Genomic DNA, 12,849 nt, shown 5'->3' on the forward strand with positions numbered 1-12,849 from the left:
ATCTTATCACATTTATTGTTTTAGAGTTCTACATGGTAATTAATAGATTGTAGCAATGTATATAATTTTTTAATTTCAATTAAATTTATAAACTTGAATCAGACACACACATTTGAACATCAGTATCTTGAAAAACAAGCAGCGAATGGGTTAAACAAAGTTTCTAAGAATAAGACAATATACGCACTTTTAAATATTTTCCATGCAGCTAAAAAGCCTTCAGAAGTCTCTAAGTCAACCCTAAAATTCACATGAAACCATAATTTTCGATCAAAATTTTTCTTATGTGAAGAAGTCAGTAGTAATTACATAGCAATTACCCATACTCTATCCCCCCCCAAAAAAACCATGCAGATGTTTCACATAGAAGATCTGACTTGTATGCAAAATAATGGAAAAAATGATTTTAATAAGGATCCAATACTACCTAGATTGTAAAAACCAATACTACCTAGATTGTAAAAAATTAAAACCTTGTATAGTCTGGGTTTAGAGGAGGCCAAAGGACTACAGATCAAGTTCTGTATTTCTGTCAAAGTGCAAGAGATGCTAAAGAATTTCGAACCTACCCTTCATATCGCAGTGCTCCACAGGTCCTCAGGAAAGCCTTTGATTGAGCATGGAAGCACAAACTGATTTTAAAAGTACATGACACTTCTAACATTCGAGGAAATACTTTATCATGGATAGCAAACTTTTGCAGCAAAGACGTTAAAGTTAATAAAACTATCTCAAGCTCTGATGAACTTAACCAAGGTGACCCTCAGAGATCCGTTATCAGCCCCATCCATTTCACCATATATATAGCTGGAATGAAGAAAGTGCCTACTTGGGGTATAAAAATTGGAATATTTGCAGATGATACTGTTGTCTGAAGTTCAGATACTAATATAACTAAAATAGAAATGAAACTCAATAATTTTCTAGCACCTTTGTCCAACTTTGCTGCAGAGATGAACGTATGTTTTAACCCAGCCAAATCCATTGTTACTTTTTTACTACAAATAAGCACATATACAAATACCAGCTGAATAGTCAGGAACATATCTACCAGAAGCATCCTAAATATCTGGTATTTATTTTTGACACTAAATTCACATGTCAGAAACATATTGAACATACAGTGCAAGACAGTAAAAAACAAGTAACATTCTTAAATACATTGTGGGTAGGGAGTGCTAAACTGATGTGACTACCCTCCGAACTAGTTATTTGATACTCATTCAACCCTTATTTGAGTTTGGATTTCCAATTTATTGTTGTGCCTCTGATTCCAATCCGCAGAAATTAGAAAAAGTTCAGTTAAGTATAGCTCGTATTATTACAGAGGCACAGTTGCACTACAGAAATGTTCCTTTTTAAGGCCAATTTGTAACCTCTCCACCCTAAAAGACTAGCTGGCCTTGTTAAATACTTTAACAATTTCTCTAGTTATGGCCAATACAAGAAAACTTCAATGTACCTAAATAAGTAGAAAAACCAACAAAGATTTTTAAAAAAAACAGCCCTTTTGGCCTAGTTGAGTCTCAGAGATACTTTCTTGCAATGTTGAGCCTCACTCACTACAACATTGCTTGAATCACTACAAAGTTGTTGGACTTTTCAGGGTTCACTTTCACTGTTTCACTTTCCTGTATTTTCTCAGTAAATACCTAAGACAATTGGATTTACAAGTCACAAGCACCATTCCCCAAAATGCAATAAAGATCTTCAGAGATGGCAGCAAAATTGTTAATCATGCAAGTAATGACATTTATATTGATACATCTGAGGAAAAAATTACTGTCATCACAATCCAAATGACTGCTCTGTCTTTACGAATGACATGATAGCTATCAATTTGGGGCTCAAGCCTATACTAAAAAGAAGAGAATTTTGGTGATGAGTGGATTTTATATGATAGCTGTAGCTCACTACAATATCTTCATAAAAGGACTCCTTTTATGAAGATTTTGTAGTGAGCTACAGTTATATATTTCAGGCTTCTGCATATGTTTTAAGAAACCAAAGTTCTAATGGTTAAAATTACTCTGCTCATAAACAAATATATAAGAATATAAACAGGTAAGATGAGTACATTGCCTTCCCCATGGTATTGGATTGTATATTTTCCTATGAACTTCTGTTAATGTTGTTGCCTTTCGACCGGATTCTGACAAAATCAGCACCTCTGCCCTACAAAAACTACACCTAATTTCAGAGCACCACAATATCCATTTACAGTGGATCATTATCATGTGAATCTTTATGGCAACAAAATGGTGAACAAATCAGAAATGGAGGGCTGTGGTATTTGAGCTCCCTTCTCTAGAACTCTACTCTGAAAAAATTACAAATCATGCTGGAAATGCTTGTCCCCCCACTCAACACTGTTTCTTCACTAACAGGCATTGCTGGACTCTAAGCTTTGGGTGTGACAGGAGCTCCCAGATAGAGCACTCGCATGTTGCCAGCGGTCACATTAAGTGCCTCTCTTTCAAAGACAGCATGAAATCTTTCCCACATGCACCAAGTGCTGAGAACATCACTTTTGCTAAACATATTTCGGTCTGTTTGGATATATCTGGAGTATGACTGACTTCCTTAGAGTCAACCATCTTTTGGAGCTTGGCTGGCAGCGTCAGAATCCAGAGGAAAAGGCAACAACAGCAATAGAAGTTCGTAGGAAAATATACAGTCCGATACCATGGGGAAGGCCATGTACTCACCTTACCTGTTTATATTCTTGTATATTTGTTTATGAGCAGAGTAATTTTAACCATTAAAACTACAGTTTCCTAAAACATATGCAGAAGCCTGAGTCACTTTCACATATCAATCGACATCAACAGTTCTCAAAACACTCGCTCGCTGCAACTTTTCCAAGTGAAATACTAGCATTCCCTTGTAAGACAGGTCTGCTCATTAAGTATATGAAAACACTAATCGATTTCTTCACTATAAGACAATCATGTGTACTAGTGTAATATTTTTTCCTATGCCCTCCAAGTGGATTTCAAATAGAAATTAGTACAAAATTTTAGCACAAAATATATCTGCCGTTTTCATAAATTCACCTCTATTATGCAATGAGAATTACTTCTCATTACACGTTACAAAAGCAAACATAGCCAGCAGTTAAATCGGTCTCTTAAATGGAAAAATAGATTCATTCATACTTTTAAGGAAATTGTTAGGATTTTTTGCTAGTTAAGATATGGAACAATTCACTGATGTCAAAGAAGAAATGCATTCTGATACTGATGGTGGAGAAGAAATCCACATTATACAGCCATGGGAACACATACAACATGGAAAACATTAGTCTATGGCTAAGATGACAGCACCATTAGAAATTAAAATAAAACTCACAATCAATACATAACTGGGGAAGGTCTATTAGCTAATACACTGGTGGTATTCAGAATTAAGAGTATTTTCACATTTGGTCAATTATCTTCAGAACCAACGTACATATTTTAATGAAATTTGATACGGACATAATATAAGAATTATATCATATCAGTGACATGATATACATGAACACATTATGAAAATAAATTTTTAATTATCATTAAAAGTCTAATTTGTTAAATTTAAACTTCGCATTAGCAATTTTTTTCATCCATATGAGCGACAATGAAAATACAATACCTAATTACCTATCAGCAACGGAATTGTAATATGTAAATTACTAAAAATTTTAGTTATTTTCAGCACTCTCACTTCTCAGTTTATTTATTCTGGATTTGAAATCTAAATCCGGAGATACAATTTCTCAAAATTGTTTACAACTAATTAGCAAGGATGTCTCAAGTAATGATTTTCCACCGAATTCCAAAGATCATAAAACATTCGAGATTGTCATTTTGTCACTTATTCACTGAATGAAGTAGTACATTTCAATAAAATTGAGCTCTGCCTTTATAATTCAAAATTAAACCAAAGTTATTTCCCCATGGCTACAAAATTGCTTATTTCGCCCTTTATGGTGCTCCTGTTTATACAGCTTCAACTGAATACCTGATATAAATCCATACTTCAAATTATTAAGAAAGCATTAAATAATTTTCCCCAAAACTACAAAAATATGCCCCAATTTTGCTGCACAACATGAATATCAAAGGGAAAGACTTTACAATTTGACTTCTATATAAAGTGTATTAGCTTTATCAGTCAAATAACAGATATGCTCTTTAAAGCTATGTACATAAAATAAATCTAAATATTACACATAACACTAATGTACCCTAATATTAACTGCAAATGACATTCAAAATTTCAGGGTTAATAACGCCCAGTTTAGGTTTATTCAGCCAGAAGAATGCAGAAAATTGTTCCTTTCCTAGAAATGTATTAATGGTACTTGAAAATACATATAATGCAGAAATTCCTGTACATTAATCTGGTATTTTATATATATATTGTATTTTCTGGGATTAATTCACCTATCTAGAACCAGCCCTTATGTAAACATATAGGATTTATAGAAATATAATGTATACCTGAATTTATTTTGTGGTAAACATTTAAAGCTACATTTGTTTTAAAACTGGCTGTGAAGATTTTGTAGATTTGCTTTTAACAATATTACAGTGAAATTTATTTAAAATAGAACAAGTGTGACAACATATGTAATCTTAATAAAGGTCCAGCTTAGACTGTGACTGTCCTGGTTTGATGATAAGTTTCTTGCATTCTGAAAGTCATCAAATCAAAAATTATCATTAGATACCAGCATAAGCAGTCTCTTAAAATAATATATAGTATAAAACTTACCGAAGACAAATTTCTCCCAATACCACTGCAATTTGCATAGCCACAAAAGGATTTCTGTTGGCAACATCTATCACATTCTGAATTAAATGCTAGTTCTTCACCTGAAAAGAGGAATAAAAGTACTCTACAAAAAAAAAAAAAAAAAAAATTAGAAACTGAAATACAGGTGCTTACATTATATGAAAGTAGAGCAAAACAGAAAAACTGTCATAAGCCCAACTGAATCAAATGAAAAAGTACATTCATTTATATGAGAATAAAGCAATTGTTCCCATGCCTCCAAAAATACATCAGATCATAACAGATTGCTCTTAAAGGCCCAAAATGACATTAAAGCAAATGATACAGTGTATATATATATATATAGCTGTATAAATATGAAAACTGGAATTCTAACAGTGTCAATTATTTACTTGTGAGTACAACTAAAACAAGATATTTCAGTAAAACGTCTACAGTCAAAAGTCGTTAATTCGGACACCCATAATCCAAAACGATCTATAATCTGGACCTCAAAGCTAAAAACTTTCTGCGCATGCGCCGCGTTGACACATACGCATAGGCGGTTACGCGTGAGTGTAAGACCTTTACGACTGCGCATATGCGTGTGCACAAGCGCAGAATACATTTCCGCGTGCGCATTTTATGTATAACGGACGGTATAAGCTAAAATTATCTAATTATCTATTTCAGTTAATGTTGATGATTGCGTTGTTCCTTAATCTTCGAATTGGATCCGGCTTATTATTTTTTGCAGACTGTAAGAGCAATTTTATAAAAGTAAACTTGAACTTTCGATTAGGTCAAATAGAATTTCCGATGCTGGAGCTCCCAAAGGATCTACAAAACAAAAGTATGTTTCGATGTCCATCAAACAAAAAGTGGAATTGCTGCAAAAAATGGATAAAGACATGAAGAAGGTGACAGAGAGGTTAGTGAAAACGAAAAAATTTTGATTGACAAGTTAGTCGGTATTCTCGGCACAGCAATTATGGGACTTGAACAGCGGAACTTTGTAACTGAACAAGAAATTATGTCTGTTTATAGAATTAATGAGAAAGTATTATCACATAAAACGAAGCAACTTAAACAACTTACAACTTACTAACTTACTTTTGAAAGAAATGTTTAATAAAGTAAACAAATAAATATTAAGCTTTTTTTTTGTAAATTTTGATACCCTTTAGATCATAATTGGTCTTTATTTCATAAATTATGGTTTCATATTTTTAATTTTAGAATTTCTGCATGCCATCTTACGAGATTTAAATTGATGATCTATAATCCGGAAAAATCGATAATCCGGAATCGCTGAAGTCCTGACGAGTCCGGATTAACAACTTTTGACTGTACTGTCTTTCACCATAAATTACCAACGTTGAGTACAACCAACTACCAAGAATGTGAAAGTTCTATTATACTTGTAGCAAAGTCTGTTCTTTTGTGGACTTATATGGATTGGTCTTTTGCCAGATATATTTCTGGAAAAATTTGCATATAAATGATGAACTGCCAAAAAATGATTCCTTTCTAAGAAGTCAAATTATAGTCAGAGGCACTTTAAGTGTAGGGATTATGGTGAACAGACAGTAAAGCAGATTTTGGCACCAAGGGACAAAGCATGAGCCACAGGATGTGCTACATGCACCTGAACCTTGTCCAAAAAACAATATGAAGAGTTATACAAAGTATCTCAGCATATTTTGCAGTACTAGCTGCAGGTTAATCTCCAAATATGAACAATACAACAGCAAGCTAAAGACCCGTCCTTGAAGTACAGTATGCATTTGAAAAGTCTTACCAAAGCTGTACAGGAAAATCATACATACCTGTCGTTGTCTTATAGCAGTAAAGTGGGTCTTTTTTTTTTTTTTTTTTAAAGGGGTTGAGATGCACAATCATCATAACACGACTTGTTCTCAAATAATTTTGAGCACATCTTCCTATAGTAGATCTGCAGTTCCCTCAAATCTGCTCCTTTTGTTTTAAGAACATTACCAGTATCAAAATTTAAGACCACCTACTCATTCCATACAGGACCATATACTTCTCAACCAATGCAGATATATGTGGTCCACAGTAGGACTGTCTCTGGAAATTAGGTTAGATGTGTAATGTAACTGGAAAACACTAGTTCAGTTTCATGGTGTGTAAATACTGCCCTAAACCACTGAAATAAGAGAATGTCAGTAGTCTTCAATGAATTCTGGTGGAGGATCAAAATGACAAGCCAAGGGAAAAGCTATAAAAGTGCCCAAATCTTTGTTTTAACATGATTAAACTCAAGTAGCATCTAGTTGGCACACTCTCAACAACTTTATCATTTGGCAGTCTTACACAAAGTTTGCTGGAACATACAATGTTTAGAATGGCTACAGCAGTGTGATTTTTCCTGATCTTTCTTTGAAATATTGTATGCATCCATTGTAACTAAATAAAAACCTGATTATTTTTATTTTTTGACAAGAGAAGCACTTTAAAATACATTCTGGAAAGACTTCTAATAAAACAAGTGAAGGATTCCAGATGAATAAAATGTTTTGATATTTTAAATATTAAGGATGAAATGTTATTTGTGAAATTAGAACCAGAAAAAATGAATGTACAATATTATGTTACAAATTATGAAATATTTTGTATAGAAGTTGCAAGATATCAGAATAGCTAATGGAGGAAGAACATGTATGATTAAACATTTGCAAGTTAAATATTACATATGAAGCAGCAATGCTTAGTGCTTATGCAAATATTGTCAAATGAAACACAGTGCATCTAAGAGAGGTATTATTATAAAACCAATAGTCAGTTCAACATTAAAATCAATGCGTCAAGGCAATCTACTAGACTTTCTACTACACAGGGATAGCAAAGTTTGTAATGGCATATCATAACCATTTCATGAAGCTTGTCCAGTTACTACCTTTAAAAATTAAGACAGCTGAGGGAGTAACATATCACCCTCTTCATATGTTTTCAATATTTGATGCCCCAGTTATACTGCATCCAGATAAAGAAAATTCAGTAATTGAGACACCTCTTGTGCTGCGGAAAGATTTCAAGATAGTTCGCAGAAAGCCCTGCCACAGTCAAACACAAGGCTCAGTTCAGACGGCCAATTAAAACATAAAGAAACAACAACTGCATGGAGGAACCATGAAAATAGAAATAAATTTGCAGTTGGATTGCCCTTTATTCAATCGGCAAAAAATACAAAATACCTCAAAAGAATACACCACAGCGTTTTGAAGCCCTGTTTGGGGGTAAACCCAAAAGAGGCACAGCATCACCATCATTGCATGCCAAGTAAATCACAATATTGATTTTTGTGAAAAATGTATTGAAGCGTAACATAAAACACAGGAATTAAATTTTGAATGAACAGCCAACTACTGTTACATCTTTACCACTAGATATTTTTCAAGCTTGTGCTTTGAAAGTTTTGAAGATACAAAAACTAACCAATATAACACTTTCTCACCAACTGTCATGCATACATGCCTGTAAGAAATGCACTCACTTACCGTCTGGTTGTGCTAGCGTAACAGAGCCTGCTCTTGTTCACCATTGGCCCTCACACTTTTGTGCCAGTGTCCTGGAACATTTCAAAGATCACAAAATTGTGGGTTAATATAAAGAGGCAGAAATCTTCCCTTTAACTAGCCACGAGGTAATGTTTCTGATCCTTTTTTGCTACTATGTATGGTCTTTTTAGGGTTTCTATGTAGGGCTCTATTACGCTTTGCTTTGGTTATATTTCACGTACTTCCAATTTATTTTGGAAAGCCTTCCCTTCAGATTATTATACTGAGCAAGTTGATATTTATCAGATGAAGTATACACTTAAATGGTAAATGAGCTAATCAGTGACACGAATGAAAGTGAAGATTAATTTGACTTCGGTTATTATGCCTAGCAAGCGATCTCTATCACATGAATTATATACTTGTACAGTTAATGAGCCAATTAGTGATAAGAATGAGAGTGATGATTAATTTTCTAAAGAGTTCAAGAGAAATATTTCTTATGATTCTCATACGGACATTTTGTCAGAGACTGAGCTCACTAAGTGTCTGTCTTTCAGTTCACATGAAATATCTTGTTACTTCTAGTAAACAGCCTCGTATTTTTTATTAATTTAAAATATATTAATGTATTTTATCAATTAAAATTTCAGAATAATTTGAATAGTGCTCCTAAAAATTATTTCTCAAAAAGACTTTTTTTAAAAAAAAAATATGTTCAAGTACAAAAAATGAAAAAGACTACTAAATGCTAATTTTAGCATACATGATAGCTTTAGTAATAATTCTAAAAAAGTTCCAAAAATTATGATGTTAGGACGTACAGATATTTATTTATTTATTTATTTTAAATCTTTCTCTAAAGTCAGGCTTTGCAGACGATTCCTTTCAATTCTCATCCATACCCATAAAACACTTTAAACAAATCATGAAAATGTTCTAAATTCTAAAAACTGTGCAAAACAGAGTGGTAATAAGGAAAAATAATGTAGATAAGATAAAATGACAATTGCACTTACATCAATTTTGTGAAGTTAGTGCAGTTCAAGAATTTTTCACCATATGACTGTAGTTCATCTTATTCCTTTTCATATATATTTCCATTACAATACTCTTTGCCCCTCGATAAAAGGCAGCTTTATAATTGTCAAAGATTCTCAGTACAAAATTATGTCTTCTCAAGAAAGTGAGAGCTAAGCCACACACCATTTCCAATGCATGTTTGTATAGAAAATTTGATTAAACATAAGTAATAAGATATTTAACTGACGTATACTGACTTACGCTTTTAAATGCACCTGTAAGAGATTTCACAATAATGATGTTTCTTCTAGCAAATTATCATAAAATCCAAGCTGACACTTGGTCTACATTACCTGGATACTGATTCAAAGATGGAGCTGATGAGCTCTGGCTCACTAATGCAGCCAATGAATTCTGACTTTCTGAAGGTTCTGTTGAAGGACAGGCCTCATGAGGTCTCTTACAATTATCACATCTAAATGATTTGCGCTGTATCATTAGGCCTGATGGTAAATGTTTTCGACAATATGAAACTGGACAATTTGAACAAAAAAGATAAGCTTCCATAGGGCAGCTACTGCAAAAATGCCAAGGACACATCCAGTCTCCTGTAAAAAAATGAATATATTATAAAAAAAATAAAATGACAATTTTTTGGATTAGCACTTTTAAAGCTGCATTTGACCTGCAAATTATTTATAGAAAAGATAAAAAACAATTTTGTATAATATTTAAATAAAGTTCACCCCATCAAAATTTCTCAAATAAATCAAAACAATATTTGATAGCCTAGAAACGAACTTTACAAATATGAATCTTGCTGAAAATCTGACATGATACACTTGGACTTATCTATTCTGCGTGTGGCACAGAAAAGGCAGTGCACAATACTTACTCATCAAAATTATATATATATGTGATGCATCAGCTTTAGTCGTAGCTTAAGTAATCAGACGATAGTTTTAAAAAACAGGATCCATTTATTATTATTCAGGAGAAATATCAGTTACAAATATCAGATATCCGGAGTAAATAAAAAGAATTACTAATAACTTTTTGTATGAAGTTTACTGCATCGTGACATTTAAGAAAAAGCTCCCGATATTCCTTTTGCGAATCCTTTTATAGCCTCTGGAAAGGCGGAGCTTCCAAAAAATGACGTCAGCTTCGTCAGCCAATCTAGTTCGCTTTAAATACTTCCAGAACATTATATAACTGTATGTGTAGAAAAGGCGGAAAAAACAACTTGACTATGGGGCTGTGGATTTAATTCCACGTACTTTCAAATGAGAGAACGTCGCCATTAAAAATGAAAAGAATATACAGTTAGAATTTTAAGTGTATTCTTGATTATGGAATTTTATTATTACATATATATATATATATATTCCAGTTCAATGATGGAAAGAACACATAAGAAGGAAGTGGTAAGGGAAAAAACATTTATTATCTTACATGTAACATTGCTTACATGTCCTTACATGTCCATAGCACTATCAACAGGGGTCTTGTACACCATGCTTTTCATAGCACCCCATACAAAGAAATCGACAGGACATAAATCCGGTAAACGCTTTGCTCTACTATATGGCATATGCGCCATGCATTCCTATGTGAAATCTACTTCTTTTCCTATTCCCTACTTGCTCACCAAATATTGATGATGAATTCTTAATCACCAGGTATATATGCAATGAATAAGAGGTAGCAAATGTAGGAGTAGAATGTAGACAGCACAACGAATTGCTACTGAAGATGAAGAATTTTGATCTTGTAGAATGCTGAAAATGCTAATCCACAATGAACAGAAAACTGGCAGCCAAGGCAGATTAAAACTTCATTTTATTTCCCATAAGTATGTTGCATCCACAAAATAGTGTGCACATAATCTGTGCCTATTTCAAGAGGTTTAAGTTTTTGATAGCTTTGCAGTAAGAAGGAAACAGCAGACAGGACACCAGCTAGGCCGAAGAGTAGCGAACAAGTGTATCATGTTCAGAATGAAATCTAATTTAGAGTACGTTAGTTAGTTTTGGCTTTCAGGGCATTTTGATTGAACAATTAATACTGCTGAAAAATTATTATTGGCTGTGTAAGTTCACATCACCAGAATTACATAAGAGTCATATGACATGTATTAGTCTTGAAATGATACAGTGAAAAGAGAGATTACTATTTTTATAATAGAGAATTGAAAGTTACTCTGCAAATTTGAATTGCAGTTTATCTTTTAAATATTCTTTAATTTACTCATTCTCCCCTTCAAAGAGAAAAAGGAACAGCAACAGAGAAACCTTTTAAAGGAAAGAGTTAAAAGCAGTAGCAAATGAAGACAAATGTCAATAATACAATTTTGACTAACATAATTAACCCTTTGTGGCACACCTAAAAATTTCTTTCTGTACGCACAGAAAAATTGAATGAAAAAGTATTAATAGATTATGCTGAACCTTCTTTATTTATACTACATGGCAGCACAACACAAACCAGTCCATATATTTTAGCCATGTTTAGTTTTTAAAGACCTCATTTTTCAAAGAAATCTTCCATATTTTTTTAGGATATAAAAAGAATTGTTTGAAAAGAAATTTCTACGTTATTTTCTTGGCTGTATGCTAATGTTCTTATTCTATATTAGTCTTAAATTTTTACCTTGAAATCTTGCCTAAAATCGAACAGCAAACATCAGGTGTGCTGATTGCGAGATTAGGACTAAACCAAAAACTGTATTTTTGTTTCCCTGCAACTCTCCAGTCAGTTCATTGACAATTGAAAGGTGGGTCCAGATCTGCGTTTCATTTCCTATTTCTCTTTCTTCCTTTTCTGGGGGGAAGGAGGGGAGGTTTGATTATCAACTAAGGAATTCTTGGGGTGATTTTCTAAAGGTCAGGGGTAATTTTATCAGTTAGATGTTTGGTTTTTTCCTCTTTCACTTTTGCTCAGAGAAGTTTTGTTAGCACTATGTTTAATAGTTTTGAGTTGTAGACGTTTATTTATTTTATAGTTTCTGATTGTAGGTATAATATTAGTTTATTTTTTTCGAATTTTTAATTATTTTCCAAATGGATTGGAGAGCGCTGACCATTTCTGAATCACTGACAGTGCTACACGAATTTCTTCCAGATGGTGAATCTGATACAGATCCCAATACATATGCAAAGCATGCAATATTACGTTGTGCTACTTCAAAGGTAGTGTCACTTTATTTGAAAAGTACCACCATGAAAAAATAGACGAAAGTGTAAATATGAAATGCAAATAATGTAAATAGCACATACCCAAGTTACTTTTTTTCCATTCATATGCATGCAATCATCATATAACCAAAAGCTTTTCTAGGAGGGAGGTGTAGAGTAACAGGCCTCCCCATGGCACACCATGGATAATGCTAAATCTGCTACCGTATTCAGAGTCTGGTGTTTTTTAATCGTAGGCAAAATCTCTTACCCTTTTAAGAACTTCCCAGCAATGCTCGTTTCAGCACTCTTTTCGAAGCTCTATTTATAAGCTCCAAGTGCCATCTTCACAAAATTTTACCTATATACTC

At 33.2% G+C, this 12,849-nt stretch overlaps 1 protein-coding gene across 2 annotated transcripts in view; it reads right to left on the reverse strand.

The window, feature by feature from the left end:
* Nucleotides 1-12,849, reverse strand: part of LOC118184476 (histone-lysine N-methyltransferase NSD3-like) — a 339,671-nt gene that overhangs the window by 11,562 nt on the left and 315,260 nt on the right. For both annotated transcript variants that reach the window (XM_085809719.1, XM_085809718.1), the window contains exons 19-20: nucleotides 9,656-9,910; nucleotides 4,759-4,859 (exon numbers count right to left, since the gene is read on the reverse strand). In XM_085809719.1, coding sequence (XP_085665845.1) covers nucleotides 4,759-4,859; nucleotides 9,656-9,910 — 356 coding nt within the window. The remainder of the gene's footprint in view (nucleotides 1-4,758; nucleotides 4,860-9,655; nucleotides 9,911-12,849) is intronic.

Source organism: Stegodyphus dumicola, chromosome X2 (assembly GCF_044657685.1).
Source record: "Stegodyphus dumicola isolate Sdum_Otavi_A_Nest chromosome X2, ASM4465768v1".
Taxonomy (NCBI): domain Eukaryota; kingdom Metazoa; phylum Arthropoda; class Arachnida; order Araneae; family Eresidae; genus Stegodyphus; species Stegodyphus dumicola.